General features: G+C 33.7%; 3 protein-coding genes across 5 annotated transcripts in view; 1 reads left to right on the forward strand and 2 right to left on the reverse strand.

Annotated features, from left to right (window-relative positions):
- Positions 1 to 83: 83 nt before the first annotated feature.
- LOC144834565 (MAP kinase-activated protein kinase 5-like) lies at positions 84 to 5,704 on the reverse strand. Its single transcript, XM_078689419.1, has 11 exons — positions 5,557 to 5,704; positions 4,859 to 5,215; positions 4,625 to 4,714; positions 4,224 to 4,319; positions 3,760 to 3,834; positions 3,394 to 3,581; positions 2,605 to 2,725; positions 2,271 to 2,401; positions 1,777 to 1,895; positions 1,510 to 1,611; positions 84 to 1,339 (listed from the first exon to the last, which is right to left on the reverse strand). The coding sequence occupies exons 1-11, from the start codon at positions 5,590 to 5,592 to the stop codon at positions 1,254 to 1,256; spliced, it is 1,401 nt and encodes a 466-aa protein (XP_078545545.1). The 5' UTR covers positions 5,593 to 5,704; the 3' UTR covers positions 84 to 1,253.
- Positions 5,705 to 5,795: 91 nt separating this feature from the next.
- LOC144835840 (bis(5'-nucleosyl)-tetraphosphatase PrpE [asymmetrical]-like) overlaps positions 5,796 to 17,967 on the forward strand; it is a 95,847-nt gene continuing 83,675 nt past the window's right edge. The window contains exons 1-2 of one of the 3 annotated variants that reach the window (XM_078690955.1): positions 5,796 to 5,931; positions 6,209 to 7,609. In XM_078690955.1, the coding sequence (XP_078547081.1) occupies positions 6,236 to 7,060 (825 nt within the window). In that variant the 5' untranslated portion in view covers positions 5,796 to 5,931; positions 6,209 to 6,235 and the 3' untranslated portion in view covers positions 7,061 to 7,609. Of the gene's footprint in view, positions 5,932 to 6,075; positions 6,130 to 6,208; positions 7,914 to 17,967 lie in introns of those variants that run through there. The other 2 variants (XM_078690953.1, XM_078690954.1) reach the window with 2 other exon arrangements.
- LOC144835821 (replication protein A 70 kDa DNA-binding subunit-like) lies at positions 7,522 to 15,773 on the reverse strand. The gene is made up of 16 exons (XM_078690919.1): positions 15,627 to 15,773; positions 15,182 to 15,232; positions 14,999 to 15,080; positions 14,463 to 14,571; positions 13,984 to 14,108; positions 13,600 to 13,641; positions 13,143 to 13,263; positions 12,720 to 12,891; positions 11,881 to 12,076; positions 11,009 to 11,294; positions 10,682 to 10,811; positions 10,285 to 10,347; positions 9,878 to 9,991; positions 9,412 to 9,519; positions 9,000 to 9,086; positions 7,522 to 8,282 (listed from the first exon to the last, which is right to left on the reverse strand). The coding sequence occupies exons 1-16, from the start codon at positions 15,654 to 15,656 to the stop codon at positions 8,178 to 8,180; spliced, it is 1,821 nt and encodes a 606-aa protein (XP_078547045.1). The 5' UTR covers positions 15,657 to 15,773; the 3' UTR covers positions 7,522 to 8,177.

Genomic DNA, 17,967 nt, shown 5'->3' on the forward strand with positions numbered 1-17,967 from the left:
ATAAATGGATATTACTTATTGTCACAAATCAAAATATGAAATAAACAATTTAGAGGTATAAAAATGTTTATTTTATTAGTAGCACATACAGTGTCTAAAATTACAACACATAATTGATTTAATACCATGCTTACACATTCAGTAAATATGGAATCTATAATCTACAGGTATATGAAAATGTTCAAACACAAAGTAACCTACAATTTGTAACCAATATTTACAGATACTATCATACACATTGGTTAAGTTGGTGTTAAATGTGCAGTGCTATATTTAATAATGAGGTAATTTATAAATTCATTATAAATGTATATTATAATTTTATTGACTGCTAGAAAGACAGCATGTTTTTCTACATTAACACTATTCATCTAAAAAAGCAAAGTAAAAAAAAATATTAAATTATATTGCAAAATAAAATTAACATTAAATTTTGGGTACATAATATACATTATGGGTTGAAATGCCAATACATCTGAATAAATCCTAAATTTCTGCATTTTAAATTCAGCATTGAAATAAATTTACAGAACAGTTTCCCAATTGATAGACCAGTAGACTACCATGATTATTACACAAAAAAAAAATCATTTTTTCAGACATGTCTTTTACGAGTTATAAAAAATTGCCTCCATTTAAAGATTAATTTTTTATGGGCACGACAACACAAAATATAGCTAATCTTATGTTTCAATTTTTCATACATAAAAGTATTATTGCCCTCTCCTTCCCTGAAGTACACTCAATTTATTGCAAATTTGGAAAGACAACAGAACACACACTCTCGCTCTCACCATTCATTTCTACTGTAGTATAAACTTTTAAACAAAAACCAATTATGGAGGACTTCAAATGTTACACTACAGTTTAGACACTCTCATAGGCTGTGTTCGGACGTAAAATCAGTTAACTGTGGAATACCCCTGAGAGCTAAGCCAGTGATCATTCAGACGTGAACCAATTTACTAAACTAAAAAATGTACCCAGCACAGTCATATTTCATGCATCAAATTGCTCCCTATCTTGTGATTAATGAGTGTATACCTCATGAGTTGGGTTTTTGAAACAGCTGGATTATCTCAAAATCTACAACTCACGCGACCATTACATGTGTAAAGTGTTGCGTCCGAACGGGCTCATATTAAACCTGTTATTGTCAGTGAATGTTATATGCTGATAAAATGAAAGTTTGAGACCATTCTCATGTTAATCTCTTTAAAACTTTTAAACCCAAATTCTCCATTATTGTCCTATCAGCCATCAAGATTAACTTGTTGTATAGTTTCTCTCATCAACTGTGCTAGTTTGTTCTTGTCAACTTTGTCTCCAAATTCCTCACCTACCAAAAAAAGGGTTATCAGAGTCGATTTAATGTGGTTTATTATTGGAAACTTACAAAGTATAAGCTTATTGGCTGGCTGACTGAATCTAACATATAGACTGATTGCTTGATTAATAAACTGATAGATTGAATAAACTAAGAGTGAATGATCGATTGATGTTTTTTACCATTCCAATTTAAAAGTTGAAGTCCATCTTGAAGACTCTTGCTGTTTGGTACCAGCTGGCAGGCCTTTTTAACCATTTGACTAAGATCCTCTTCTCTTGAAACTAATCAAAGACAACATTTATTAACATCAACCATCTTTATAAATATATTGCAGTCAATTTTAAACAGTCGACTGTCCTAAATACTGAACTCTCTAAAAACCAGATCTGCCTGTGGAAGATGCGGAAGTGATAAATTACCATTAAATACCAGATTTCGAAGCTTACCTTTTGGTGGCAGTATACAGTAAGCAATAACGTCCCTAAGCTGTGTCAAGATGTGGTCGTTTTTAGACACTTTAGTTGGCGGTTCCTCTTCACTGGACTTGTTATCTAAAGTACAACCCCTATAAAAATTAAATATATTGTTCTTTAGTTTATACTTGAATTGTGGAAGCTTTTGATAGAGAACATGTTTAGCAGTTCAAAATCCATATGGTTTCAGATGGGTCAATACATCTGGTTCTTGGTTGAGTATATGGTACAGTAGACTCTCCAAATACTGTAATCTCTGAAAACCGGAAACTTCCCCAAAACCAGACTTTTCTTGAGGTCCAAAGGGTCCCAAATTCATTTTTACCATTAGAAACACACATTCTCAAAACCAGACTTTCTGGAAAACCAGACATATTAGGCCAGCTCAAAGGTGACCGGTATTGGGAGAGTTGACTGTACTATAATCAATGCCTTATTAACAATGTAAGTTATAGTATACAACAGACCTGCTCCTAAATCTTTTCCTTACAATTGGGTTGTTAGCTTTCAGTACAGATTTTAAGACAACTCTCTTCTCTGGTAGCCTCATGTTAGTTAGCTGCTCTGAATGAGCCTGCTTAGCTTCTTCCATCATATTCTATTTAACAAAAACGTAAATGTCAGTTAAGCTCTGTCTACACTATCAAAAAAATGTGATGTGCCTATATATGGACATGATGATGTCATATCACTACCACACTTTATTTGTCAAACTAGTTCAATAGTGTAGATAGAGCTTTAGAAACGTAAAATTACAATAAACAATGGCTCTATAGAGAGAATTGGGACACCTTACACTACCTTGTCTAACATAATCGCTGGAGAATGTAGTTGGGCGTCAGAGTTCCTTGGATTATTCAACCATGGATGCTGTAAAAACTGATCAATTGTCATGCGCTCAGTTGGTTCCACCATTAGAAGGCTAAAAGAGAAAAAAACGGCAGCAGGATGTCAACGACTTCTATCAATTTGTTTTACTGTAAAATAATAGTGTTTTTTTTGTTTTAGCCAAGCTAAAGGCCCACTCAGACAGCGTCATACAACGAGGCTTGACGAGTTGCTTTGGCGGGAAGAATAGACATGTTTAAAGTTCTCGCGCCGACCTAAAAACTACGTCCGAAGGTAACTCAAGATGACTCATCTAGTCGGGATTCAACTCAGACAGCACTGACGAGTCAAGACGTTTCGTCGGGCCTCGTCGTACGATGTTCTCTGAATTGGCCTTAACACATCAGAATATTTGGATGTCAATCAAATATAGCCGTCAGGGTCCTATAAGTAATAAAACACTTTTCACCAATAAGAAAGCCTGTAGTACTAGTCAAGAAGTGGAAATACATATAATATAAAATACATGGAAATACAGTATAAATGGAGAGCAATTTCACACCAGATATACATATACTAAATCTCTTGCACTGATGAAGGGCTAGTGTTGCCCGAAAGCTCTCCTAATTTTTCTGGCTGTTTTATGTTTTGATTTAGCTTTTTGCTTATTATATTTTGTATCTCCATTGAGATCCAGCCACTGATACCCACAGCATACATCAGTAATTTGCCTTTGGATTTATTCTAAATCTCTTTTTATACCTTTTTACAGCATCCTTAGCCTCTGCGGAGATAATGGACCATTCCTCTGTCGGGAACTGATACTCTCCGGCCATAATCCGACATCTCATTTGATGAGAGAGTTTCTGCGAGGGCGTCTCAGAATAAAACGGAGGGTAACCACATAGCATAATGTATAATATAACTCCCAAAGACCACATATCACAACTCTAGAGGAAAAAAACATTTTTCATTGAATAAACGAGTTGGAGAAAAAATAGGGACAATTTTGTGCATGATGTGATGTAACAATCTTATTTAGATAATCATAAAACATGAGAGTAAGGGATTTTATAAACTAAATTTATAGATTAGAACAAAGGCATTGTGACAGCCTGGATAGAGTACCTTGTCATAGGTGTATGTAGCGACAGAGATGATGTCCTTATCGCGAGTTCTTTGCCTCTGTTGAGCTTCCAAAACCTGTTTAAAGTACAAATTATGTTTTAAAAATACAAAATATTGAAAAATAAATACAGTTATTCATCAACAAGGAAATGCATTTGTGCTAAAAAGACCTTAGTATTTCTCAAAAACGTTATTGAGATCGGGCCTAAATTACTACACTACTTTCTCAAGATGTGTGTCTTCCTCTCTCTGCCTTCAATCTCTGACCTTTTTTCATTATGTTCTTGCATTATATTATCTTATCCTTTTTTGTCAAAGTTTGTAAATAAATCTTATGAAATGAAATAAAATAATTTCTGTTGTGGTATCAGATATAACGGTATCAAACTAAGCTATTGTACTTAATATTTCAAATCTTTATCCTCCTAATAATGGTCTTGTTTTTACATTGATAAATACTTCACCTGTGGTGCGACATAGTAAGGTGTGTAGTTTGGTGTCATTAAATTGCCATCATCATATTTTGCAAAACCAAAATCTGATAACTTCACTACAGAATTCTGGAAATTGGAAAAAATAATAACCGATTAAATATCTTTTTTTAAATATCTATTAATGAAAAAAAAAATGAAATGAAAATGAAAATGAGGAAGATCAAACACAATACTACTTTAGAAGAGCATCAAAGTGTCAAATCGAACTGTCATTTTGGCGGGACAAACAATTTCAACTTCAATGTGATGAATTCGAGACTTGAACTTTTTGAAGCTTTGTGTGAATCATTTTGTTTTGAGGTTTGCCGTGTGTCACTTCATATGTAAATGTTCAGTGTTCCCAGGTCTTCAGAAAGGACTATAATACTTGCCTCCGAGTTGTCTTTTAAAAGCAGGTTCTCAGGTTTCAAATCACGATGTGCTATATTTAGACTGTGACATCGATATACAGCTTTGGCAACCTTAACAAAAAAAAATTATATAATTAATAATTAATAATATAATTTTGGAGTTCGGACCATCTTCAAAAACATTTTTTTGTAAACAACCCATTTGTTCTGGTCTCAGAAATGGTCTTTTATTGGGGGAGGGGGAAATTGTATTACCTGTGTTGCATAATCTACGGCCCTACTCTCTGTAAAACCTCTCTGCTGTCTAATCCTATCAAACAATTCACCGCCATCCATTAACTCCAAAACCAGCAACAATCGGCTTTTAGGTTCATTCTCTGTGGGAAACTGGACATCGTTTGAGTAAACTTCGTACAACGTCACGATATACTTGTTCCCAGTTGCACGTCTATGATGCCGGACCTCTTCTCTTGAGCTGGGGTTATCAAGAATTATTTTCAACGCAAAACGTTCTTCGGACGATTTCTTGATACATGAACGGACAGGCCCGTTGATACCGGTCCCGAGTTTCTGCGTCCAGCAAACTTTGTAATCATCAAGAATAGATGAAGTCTATATGATTTAATAATAATCATTTAAGAAAAAATATTAATATACTGTATATTAATATTATAAGATTTTTAAATTTCGTTTTTTAATAATATACATTAATTCCTTGTAAATTATACAGAAAAACACAATAAAAGCTTTGATAGTTGGTATTTTATAAAAAAAAATATATTATAAAAACGGTAGGATACTTTATTTTTTTTATTATATTTTTTTATTTTAGGCCTCTGACTTAGTTGTTAACTTACACAGCCTATACTATACCCTGATACAATGGCTTCCTTCCTACCAACCTGCTGTAGCCTGTATACCGGAACCGGGCCTATCGAGGTTGAACAACTTACCTTAATTACGAAGTCATTCCTTATCTGATTGTCCATTAGTATGTCTTATTTACCGCATGTTTTACCAAACACAAGTAAGATCCAAACTGTATTACTTCAAAAGCATTCAATTGTTTATCTTTATAAAAACACACGTTTTACTTAGTAATGTAATGTTATTGTTTACCACTGTTCACGATACCGATCCAATTGCCAATCAATAAATGAGGCAAGATTATAGAGGGCGCTACTATAATTTTTCCGGTTTTCACATGGTCTGTGACTTGCCTGGCCTGTTGGCCTAAAAATACTTCTAAACTGTCCCTGAAAAATGAATGTTCTCCTAAAATTAGGGTCACTGAACTATTTGACCAAGCTTGTGAGTGAAATATTTCTGTAGGCTATGTTTGTATTTGTTTTATAGGTTTAATTATAGTATAGACAGGACTACCCTAGCTCAACTAACCCATCAATTGGTTTAATTTTTCTTCGATGATGAATCATCAATTTTGTCACTTCCCTTGGAATTTCCAATCTGTTTACATAGTGAAAAACTTACAAAAGTGACAACTATTTCGACACATAATTTTAAAGGTACTGTAAAACACTTCTCCAACACCTAAAAATTGTTTTTACAATATTAATATCGTTAATTAAATTAATATGATTTCAGGTTGTTCCAACTGTTGCTACAAGAAGAATGGGCGGCTTAATTTCTGTCATCGCAACATCTCTGTTTCACCAAACGGATGCCAAACCATACCTAACCAGTTGTGTACCAATCCCTTTACCATCTACCAGTCATACAACGCTCGAGCCGAGTGCCATGGAGGACAAAGAACTCTTTATCGTGGGCGACGTCCACGGATGCTACGATGAGATGGTCGAGTTGTTAGAGGATGCGAAAAAGTCAACAACAAAAAAGTTAACGGTTGTTTTCGTTGGCGATTTAGTTAATAAAGGACCGAAGAATAAAGAAGTTTTGGATTACGTAATGAGCAGTGAGGCGTACTCTGTACGTGGTAACCATGACGAAGCAGTTATCTATCAGTGTTTATCGCACAAAAATGACACAGATTATGAAATACCAGCTAGATATGAATGGATAAAGGATTTATCCGAGGAAAATATAAACTACCTGCAAGAACTTCCATACACTATTACGATTCCTAGTCATAATGTCATTGTAGTGCATGCCGGACTGTTACCGGGAACGCCGCTTGAAAAGCAGAAATTAAAAGATTTGGTGCTGATGAGAAATGTTATTAATCGTGATCATTTTGAAGGTGGGCCTTACGCTACGTCATCAAGCGGCGGACGTCCATGGGTTATGCATTGGGCCGGGAAAGAACAGATATATTTTGGGCACGATGCAATACGGGGCCTTCAAAGGAGTGAATATGCTACCGGTCTGGACACGGGGTGTGTCTATGGGTTTTATCTAACTGGAGCTTTTGTAAATCAAAAGGGTGAAGTTGAACGAATGTTGAAGGTGAAAGCTAAAATGGCTTATAAACAAGTGTGAATCAGAATATATAACCGAGTTGAGTGGCCAAGGCGCCGCAAACGGTCATACAGTCGGCACAGGTTACGTTCAAGGCTCCACGACCCATTATTTACTGCATATCATACCCATACTTCAAGATTTACTAAAGGCTGATAAGCAATAACTAAATGGTAATTTGTATATAGTAACCATGCCAATATATTTGGCAATTATAAAATGTACTATTGCAATATTTTTTGTAAAAATGAAATTTTAAAAATCTAGTTTTGTATAGGTTATTAAATCTATTCATTCTTATTCAAAATTCAAAACATTGAGAAATGTTGTAAGTTTTATAACACGCAACAATTGTATTATAATATTAAATGAGTGTTCGAACTGTATTATTGATTGTGGCTAGATTTCTGGCGATATTTTAAATCTTGTATTGTCCCCAAAAACATGAAAAATTAAGATTAATAATATCAGACTTTAGGCCATTTGTAGTTTTAACAAAGTTATTCACTTCTGTTACATGTTTTTATTTTTGTTTTACAAAACTAAACAAAATAAAAAAAAGATGGCTTCTTAAACAATGCTGATATTGTTTTAGAATTTTAATGTAAACTAAAGAATGTTCTATTTTAAATACAAGCAGTAAGCAGATATTGTTACTCTTCCAATTGTGTTTTGTTGGGCTCACTGGTCTGGTCAAATTATTGGCTACTTACATTATAGTCAGGTAGTAACAATTTAGATAAATTCGTTTTTTCGATGGGACTTGTCTGTGTGCTTTTCCTCAATAATCAAGTATAAATGAAGGTAGCCCAACTAGCTTGGCAGAGTCTTTTAAGCTCTGTCTACACTATCAAACTAGTTTGACTAAAAAAGTGTGATGTGCCCAAATATGGCAGTGATATGACATCGTGTCCATATATGGGTACATCACATTTTGTTGTCGCATAAAGTTTAGACAGAGTTAAGCAACAAATCAAGCATAACTATTAGTTCAAATCATGTCTAATCATATATACTGCATATTCTATTGGACTTTGTAAGTTTTATTTTAAATGTTTTATATTAAAGTTAACTGGTTTAATATGTTTTATATAATCTTAGTTTTTGTTGTTATTTGACTGTGCTTTGTTTCTGTATATTACATAATTGACAACTTGTTAATCTCTGAGATAATTCTTTGCGAGTAATCCTTATAATCAATGGACGTGGCACTCACACAAGTGGTTTTCATCCTGGCTTCTTCCTGAAATTAAAAAAAGAAAAGATAAATCATAGAAATATAACATAACACCTTGCCATATTTTCCGTCCTTGGTTTAAGGGTCTTTCACACCCGATTCGGCACGGCTTGGCAAATCAAAGCTTACGTCAATGCTTCGTTTTATGCGCATAACGATCGACGCATAGCTGCGCTGTGAAAACAAAACGTGCGTTTGATGCGCCATATCGGAACCGTGCCGCAACAGGTTTGAAAAACCCATTAATTGTGTCTAACTGGGTTAGTCGCTGTAGTCAGCAGGAATACACATCAGCAGGAATATTGTTCAACTGGTAATGGGAGCTAATGCCACTCAAAATAAAGAGAAACAGATTTGATAAGCTGATTGTTTCAACAGTGTTCATACAATCCTCAAGAGTTCATTTTCATGACCTTTCAGACAGAGTAAAATATTTCAATCAAAAAGTAAATTTTTAAAAAAATTGCTGACTTTCTAATGGAAGCCTGGAAAATATTTTAGCAGAATACCATGAATTTCCATGCCTTGTATGAACCCTGCTAGCTCTGGCTACACTATCAAACTTTATGTGAAAAAAAATATGCCAATATATTGACAAGATGACATCATATCACTACCATATTTGGGCACATCACATTTTTGTTGTCACAAAGTTTGATAATGTAGACAGAGCTTTAATGCTATTATCATTCATGGTCAGAATAACAACATCAACTTGCTTACGTTAAAGGTTTCCATTTTGGCTCTCATTTTAAATATGTATGACTTGCATCTTGCCACCTCAAACAGCGCATTGAACGCCTCATCATCCTTTAACAGAAATAACAATACGATTCAATACAACCCTCGAGACCTGCTCTAATTATGAGGTTTTTATCCGTTTGCCCATATAATAGGAAACTTGCCCAATTGTCTTTTGTAAATACATCCAGTTATGTTAAGCCAATTTAATTTTCCACTAGGCGAATTTGTGTGAACCGAAAGCGGCAGCTTATACGCATGTGTATTCATGTTTTCATCTTCCAAATCCCTCTCTACGCATGCGTATAAACTGACGCTTTTGATTCCAAGTACTAATTCCCCTAATGGAAATCGGCTTTAACCATAAAGAAATTACACAGTATTATATACTTACATCCTCCTTGAGTTTACCAATGTATTCTGCCTTCTGACCCAGTAAACCCTCTGCTGTATCTTGGAAACAAGTAGCCCACAGTGACGAATGACAATCAGCAATATGTGCCTGTATAAAGGTCAAAGTGTAATGTGGGTCAAAGGTTAATGTAGATCAGTACATAAATGACATTTTATACACATTATTCCAGCATTGTCGCTGGCCTGTTTGGAGTATCTTTTTACGTTACAATTATAATAAATGTATAATATAATAAATAAGTAGATAAATGTATAATATAGATTCAAAGGCAAAATACTGTGGCTGGATCTCAATGGAGATACAAAAAAAAAAAATCGAAAAGCTAAATCAAAACGATAAAGTAAAACAGCCAGAAAAGTTAGCAGAGCTTTCGGGCAACACTAGCCCTTCATCAGTGCTAAATAAGTAGATAGATAGAGAAATAAACTGTTCAACTCTGTCTTACCGATAAGATCAACCTGTACTTGTAGTTTGAGCACGTCTTTGAACATTTTTCACAGCGGTATGTGTTGTCGCCATTATCCACAAGCTTCTTGTTGCATTCTGCTTCTGGACAGGCCTACAATAAAAGAAATTGCCAATCGTCAAACAATCGATTATAACTTTGCTTTATGTTTGTTTTATTTCCTACACAAAATATGTATGTTGACCCACTAAAGATGCCCAAATACATTTTGTCTAATTTTTATTAGTAGCACAGGCAATTCGTGTAATAATTGTCAAAAAATAATTAAGGATATGCTCTCAGTTCCCAGTTTTATCAAAGCAAAATTGTTTAATAGGGGAAGCTACTATTTTAGTAGTACTCTGTTGTTTTATGTCTGTATGTATATTTTGTTTGAGAACACTTACTTTATACAAACAATTCTCTTTCTTTAAAAACATGATTGTACCCTTCATAGTATAATAATCAGCCTAAGAGAAAAAAAAACATTATATATTACATAGTGAATACAAAATCCTGAAAACTAGATGTAATTTGACGACACTAGGTGATATTAGCCAGTCATAAAAAATCCTGAAAACATAATAAAGATATAATTTTATGATGATACTAGGTGATATTAGCAAGTAATGTGTCTAAAGTTTGTCTACACTATCAAACTAGTTTGACAAAAAAAAGTGTGATGTGCCAAAATATGGTACCGATATGTCAAAATATGGTAGTGGTATGACATCATCCTGTTCATATATGAGCACATCACATTTTGTTGTCACATAAAGTTTGATAGTGTAGACAGAGATTTACCTTTTCGCTTTTTCCAAGGTTTTGTGAGTTAACTTCATGAAGGTTAAACCAGTTGGCGGATCCACCTCCTCCACCCCCACCCCCCTTGGAAATGGACTGCATTTCCTTTGAACAGCCTACATTATCATACCTGAAAATATAAACAAGACTTAGTTAATAGACTTTACAAAACATTTCAGCTTTTTTGATTGGTTGGTACACACCCTCCCTTCCGCCCCACCTTTTTTTTACATTTCTAGGTTTAAAGGCTCATTGACAATATCAAAAGACACTCAGCTGAAAATGACAGCCATGGGCAAATACTTTAAAAAAACAACAGCCACTAACCATCCCTTTAACTGGTGAGCTCTTGGTATATCTGGATTGATTTGCATAACTGATGCTGAAGAGATAGTCAGAGATCTGCCACCAAAATCAGACAGCTTAGCTCCTTTAATAGCCATCACAGGGTTGTTACTGCCATCAAAATTCTCCGCTTGATCTCGCCACAATGTCAGGTTAACAATCTGTTCAGAATCATCGACCAATTGGATGTCTCTCTTGGCGACCTCTTGACTGTTGCGGGTCATGATGGTGCTGCATTCCCCAGTGCTCTTTACAACACCAATAACATCTGCCACGAAAAAACAAAGATTGGTTTGTGTTTAAAGACCGCAGGGTTCTCCCCAGGATTGAGGTCAAGCATCACAGTAACCCCCCGCACATGGGGGTGCGACGATCTCCCCACCCCCCCTAAAGACCATGTCACATTTTTTACCACAATTACTGCAGTAACTTGTTGTTAACAATGTAACATGTTTATACAATTACTTTGCAAGTTTTTTTGGCAATCATACACACTGTTTATTGCAGTGACTTGCTCACAAACTTCTACATTGCATCAAATATTATTACAGAAAAAAAAAAGCAGTGCAGCGGCTGCAGTATCCGTATGTCACAGTTTCCTCAATAATTTCTTCAGGGAAAGCACTGGTTTTATACAAGAATGCTACTTATATGTTACAAAATTCAATCGCTGCATTGCGTATGTGGATCAGATTTTATTAAAGAAGATAGAGGAAACAGACATGTGCAGTTTAGCCGATCTATAGTTTGATGGCATGGGCAATAACTGTAGACCGGTGATTAACCAATCACATGCCGTGAATTGAAAGGTGCCGATATATAACAATAAATATTACAAACAAGCAACAACCTACCCAATATGGTATCTTTTTCAAAATTCTCTAGCTCGCCAATTTTCCTGAAGTTGAACAGCATGCCAGGGATTTCTTCAGTGTCTTCCTCAACTGGGGTCACAACTGTATCGTACGTGAAGGACATTTCATAATCGTTGTCAATAGATGTATAATGCTTATTGGCCGGTTTTAACGAGCACTTGCTTATCATATAAACCTATGGGATGGGAAGAATCAGCTTTTAAAACAGTCCGGTAGATAGACTTTAAAACGGTTAACAACATGAAGCAAAAACATTCAAATGTAGTTGACTCGGAAATTTTTCTACCAAGTCTAAAGTTTATTTTAAGAGGTTTTAATTTCATATTTCACCTGAAATTGCTCAAATACCCTTTTCATATTTGTGTAAATTGTTAAGGTTTGATCTCACGATTTATTACACATTTTCATACACGAACCATGAGAAATCTCGGGAGAAAGCATAGTTGTGCGCTATTTGTATGATTGGTCAGTTTAATACCAGTCCAATACACGTGTGCAGTAACAACTTGAGACATTTCGGAACAAAAAATAGGCCTCCATGGGTAGATTTTCCTCCAAATTGTCTTAAAACTATGTAAACCTGGTTACAAATTGTTACTTTTTGCAGGTGTGAAAAGGGTTTAAGAAGTTGCTTTATACATATAAACTAATATTGTAATTTTGCCACCCTCACTGTAGCTACATGCATGGAAAGTTTTATCTCAAGGAAGAGGGAACAGCATCACAAATTGGTAGGCTGGCCTTAGGGCACTGCTTGTTCTCCTTAGAAAAAGTGCAAAGCGCTGGATAACCCTGCAAACATTTGCTATCTATTTTACCTTATCAACTTGTATGAGATCATGAAACTTTATACACTGTTCTTTGAATGCTGTGGCTCGTATTTCACCAGACTGATCGACCAAGTCCATCGAGAACAGCTGACCCTCACCGCGAGCATTGTTCCACTTACGGATCGGTGTCTTGTTTGTTACACGTGCTTTGATGGTCCATCTGTGAGCAAAAAGAGGAATAAATTCCTTAAGATTGGAAGATTTAGGCTAGAAATAATTATATTATTTTCAAGAGAGAAGCAAGGAATAAAGGCACTCTACAACTGGTTATCTAGATTGATCTGGATCAGGATTGAACCATTGATTGAATTGATGGATTGAAAACCCAATACAGTACCGAAAAACTGCCTCCACAAATATATATTTTCATTTTTAGGAGACAACGCCTGTTAAACTGTATGGTTACTTGACCTGTTTTGGTAGGGTGTGAGACTGGCTATAGGTCTTGCAACTGCAGGAGTTCCTCCAGGGGTTGTTGGTGTGTTGTTACTACCGTAAAAGCTACCGCCAGCTGGTTTATTCAAATTACCACCTTAAAAAAAAAAGAATTTAGTGGTATACCAAAAATTAGGTTAAGCAGCAATCGGTAAAGATGGATGGATAACTGAAACTGTCACTTGTGTTGGGCCTACGTCGTGCTGTATCCTAGTGAGAATCAAGCGCAATCAGCGAGTACTGTAATTTTGTATCACCTCGTTATACAATCAGACATACAATAACAACCTCAACAATTGTTTGACATTCAGTAGGCCTACTGTTGGGCCTTTGTATAAATTTATATAACTTTACTATTCATTATATCATGATTATCTTTTTTGGGGTTAAAATTTACTTTTAATTAAAAATCAAAAAACCTTTTTTCACTTACCTTGGAATTTTGGGACTGGCTTGTTTGGCACTGGGTTTTGAGCTGAAATAATTAATTACCTGTTAATTAGAATTTAATGAATAATATCCTGGATTATTTTAACAAAATATACTCTTCGTTGGCCCAGTCTAAGGCTCTGTCTACACTATCAACATTTATGTGACAAAAAAAATGTGTGTGGACATGATGTCATACATATCACTACCATATTTGGGTATATCACTACCATATTTGGGTTATATCACTACCATATTTGGGTATATCACTACCATATTTGGGTATATCACTACCATATTTGGGTATATCACTACCATATTTTGGTATATCACTACCATATTTGGGGACATTTATTTATTTATTAGAATACATAATAAAAATACATACCAGGAGGTGGGGCTTGTGCTGATGGAGCAGACTGTTGTTGGCTTGTAGATGATAGGGGTACAGGGTTACCAATCTTCTCATTCGCTTGACTCAAAATTGATACTTCCAATATAATCATAACTTTTCTACAGAAAACAATAAATTTATATCCAGGTCACAAATAATAACATTGAAAGCCTGCAGGAAGGTAGGGAAATTTTGCTTATTACACTGTGAGGTCAAAGTTTAAATAACTTATTAATTTAATAGGTCTCACTAAGAGATGCAACGCAATGTAGGCACAACAGATTTGACCAATCACAAGCAATGGATTATTCAAACTGTGGCTTGTCATTGGTCAACTCACTTGTATTCCTAGTGGGAACCCGCTTAAATTAAGCTATAAATCATCAATTTTTGCCTGCAATTATACCACTCACAATATTCTTATGAACTTATTTTGTAAGAGTCAGAAAAAGCATTCTGACAATTGAACTTACTTATTCGTTTCTCCAATAGTATTGCATATGTATTTGTCAAGTTGTATGACGGTTTTGGATTGAAGTTTGTTGTCGCTCACTAATGAGTTTAGCTGGGTTCCCAACATAGCTGACAAATAAAAATAAATTAATTTAAAAACTAGGTCGTGAACTCTGCTTTATGAAATTTCATTAGAAAATCAATGCAGCAGCTAGGTTAGAGGTAGTCTATAGATTTTTTTTTAAATCATGGAATAAGGCTCATACAATTGATGATCTAGATTGATCTGATGGATTGAAATATTGAAATGATGGATTGAAATATTGAGTTGATAGATTGAAATATTAAATTGATGGATTGAAATATTGAATTGATGGATTGAAATATTGAATTGAGGGATTGAAATATTGAATTGATGGATTAAAATATTGAATTGATGGATTAAAAAATATTGAATTGATGGATTGAAATATTGAATTGATGGATTGAAATATTGTATTGATGAATTGAAATATTGAATTGATGGATTGAAATATTGAATTATGTGATTATAAACCTGAATAGCTGTGTTGGCCATCAGAAAGCAGCAACCTGTATCTGTCATTAGTACCACTATTTGCTCCAATCTTCTTAAGAGCCTGCAAAAATAGTCAATTATGTAAGCCTGCAACTTGAACTTGAACAACCCAACAAATATAGGCCTATTCTATCTTTCCTGTGATAACATAATAAAACTTACCAAAAGCTGGAAGATAGGCTTATCTACATGTTTACTGTCCACGGATATCTCCTGTAAAGTGGAAGGAATAAATAAAAAATGTGGATAAATTGAAAATCAATGGAATGTGACAGGCCACCACTAAAAAACAAAATTAATTATAAATTCAATGACAATGTCAACAATTCTTTTTTAAAGTTTGTTATATTTCTGTTTCATTTCCATTTTTTGTAGCGAGCTCTATCTGCTACTTCTAGGCCTAGACTTGGAGGCTTAAACAAAACATCTGTCGCCTCCTCCCGCTTGAGCAAGTAAAGACATGCCCAATTCAATTTCATCATGGGATGACAAAATATTTTATTTGTACTGTAGGCCTAGAGGCTAAGCCTAGGCCTAGCTTTTTAATCAACCATTGTTTTAATTACGCCTTTAATTTAAAATAAAACCTTGTCAACATGATATTTACCTTTAATGCACCCGAAGATAACTGATTCATATTGGAAATACTATGAAAAATCAATGAATTTTATGAGAGAACAAACAACATGTCACACAGAAAGTTCTGTCGCAGTAAAAATAGCTCTCGCGCCAAATATTCATTCTCACGATGTTTTGTTTCCCCTTCCGTTCCGCTCTGTTGAACTTTGAAGATGACGGCGGAATGACGTAATTCTACCACAGATGGCGCTATACTACAACTTTTAACAGAGCCATATATATATATGGCTCTGACTTTTAATATACCGTATTTCTCATTATCAAAGAATATAATGATCCAGTTCCATTCTTTTTGTATTGTAGGCCTATTTTAATCAATTAATATATAATGTATATTAATATGATGTATGATGTAAGTGCCTGCAATTCTGACAAAGTTAATTTCGTTAATCCACTTTCATAAAAACACAAACATTTATTATTCATTTTATTTTATAATTTTTAATCATGATGCTTTTCATTGATAAATCATTTCCATAACTATGATAATAATAATAATAGCACAAAATATGTAATATTGCATTAAAAAAAATCAGAACAGCAAACAAATAAAATGTATACGGAAACAGCAACAAACAAGAGAGGATATGTAAGAATTAAACATTATTCAATTGGGTAAGCACTTCTTATTTGACTAATGTTAAATTTCCCAATCGAATATGTCAATTGTGTTTTACATAAATAAAATAGGAAGGTTTTAAAAACCAGTATTTCACCATAAAATGGCACAAAAAAAATTCAAATGCATACTTAAAATAATGATTTATGGTATATGTAAATCAAGCTATATAACTTATATTATTCATAAATAATAACAATTTAAATGAGAGCATTGATTTGATCAATTTTAAGATAAAAAGTTCTATATGAAATATGCATGATAAAGTGACCAATTGCTCGATTTGAACCAAATACCTTGTGCTTACAGGGTGGGCACATTAACCACTAGACCACAGATAAACTTTATGGTGCAAGTTGAGAAATTGACTTTTATCAAGCAATACAGGATTTTATTCTGAAGGAAAAAAAAGTATTTTCTCTAATTTTAATCATTACAGGCTTCAAATCTTAAAAGATCTAAAAAATAAGTTATAGGAATGTAAATATTAAATAATTTATTTTATAATACTACAGTTATATTGCAAAGCTGTAAATTATGCATTAAAAGAAGTTTTGCTGGCCGGAAAAGTTTTTTTTAAAAATTTTTAGATAAAAATAAGAATGGCATTTTTATTATTTATAATAAAGTATGAACAAATACAAGTTCATTACATAAATACAGAATTAATGTATGGCATGTTATTTACATGAATGGTGTATTCAAGCAAAATATTAGTATGGATAAAAGCAACTAAAACTTATTATTGTCACTCTATATATATTACAATTATACACACCCAACCCCCAATTCCATATTTTCCTTTTGAAATACTTAAAGATGTACTGTCTCCCAAAAACATGAAAAATGAAGATTAATAAAAAAAGACTTTGAATAGACCATTTTGCAGTTTTAAAATAGTTATTCACTTCTGTAGAAAAAAAACAAAAAAAACAATTATTTCACTTATAAAAAGTTTTAAAAAAATGTTAATTTTAACCAAAAACCATTGCCTGACACACTTTAAGTATTTTTCGATCCAGTTTTTGGTCAAAGTGAATAACTATTATGTGACAATAAAATGGCATATTCAACAAAAAAAGTAGGGGGACAATATATCTTTAAACCACTCAATCTTAAGGCTACATACATATGTCATCAGTATTAATCATTCTACATACAATTAACTCATATATTTCAAAGAATCTTTATAAAAAATGAGGAGAACTTATTTCTGCATGATTTTATTGGTGGCTTAAAATTGATAAATTTGCAAGTTTTGCAGCATTATGTATAAAGTCCAGATTGGGATGGAAAAGCATAAAAATTAGTTAAAAAACAAGCTTTTAAGCATCATTTATATACTACATAATTATAGTACCTTTTATATTTTACAATTTACAAAATATCTAATATAAATATCTAGGTCAAATATTACGGTAGGTACACTATATAACAACACACAAACTGGTTCACAATTGATTTTAAGTTGAAGCAAACGGATGAACATTGCTTTAGTGTGTACCATGTCTTGAGGAATTACAAGAGACAACAATTCATTATTTTGTTTTTGTTAAAATTTCAAGAATTTTTACATATAAAATACTACACGTTGAAATGTCTAAATATCGGTTATTTTATAGTCCTAATTTAAGACTTGCAACCATAACTTAATTTTATCTTTAGAGGTTTTTAGTCTTTAAAAGAAAAG

Source organism: Antedon bifida, chromosome 2 (genome assembly GCF_963402885.1).
Source record: "Antedon bifida chromosome 2, ecAntBifi1.1, whole genome shotgun sequence".
Classification (NCBI taxonomy): Eukaryota; Metazoa; Echinodermata; class Crinoidea; order Comatulida; family Antedonidae; genus Antedon; species Antedon bifida.

Bases quoted from the DNA above. Each gene is read 5' to 3' on its own strand.
- LOC144835821 (XM_078690919.1), bottom strand. From the start codon at position 15,656: ATGAATCAGTTATCTTCGGGTGCATTAAAG. The intron at 15,233-15,626 runs GTAAATATCATG...TCCACTTTACAG, and splicing joins TATCTTCGGGTGCATTAAAG to GAGATATCCGTGGACAGTAA. The intron at 10,348-10,681 runs GTAAATCTCTGT...TTTTTCTCTTAG, and splicing joins ACCTTGGAAAAAGCGAAAAG to GCTGATTATTATACTATGAA.
- LOC144834565 (XM_078689419.1), bottom strand. From the start codon at position 5,592: ATGGACAATCAGATAAGGAATGACTTCGTAATTAAG. The intron at 3,582-3,759 runs GTACTCTATCCA...TTTTTCCTCTAG, and splicing joins CTACATACACCTATGACAAG to AGTTGTGATATGTGGTCTTT. The intron at 1,340-1,509 runs GTAAAAAACATC...TTTTTTTGGTAG, and splicing joins TCAACTTTTAAATTGGAATG to GTGAGGAATTTGGAGACAAA.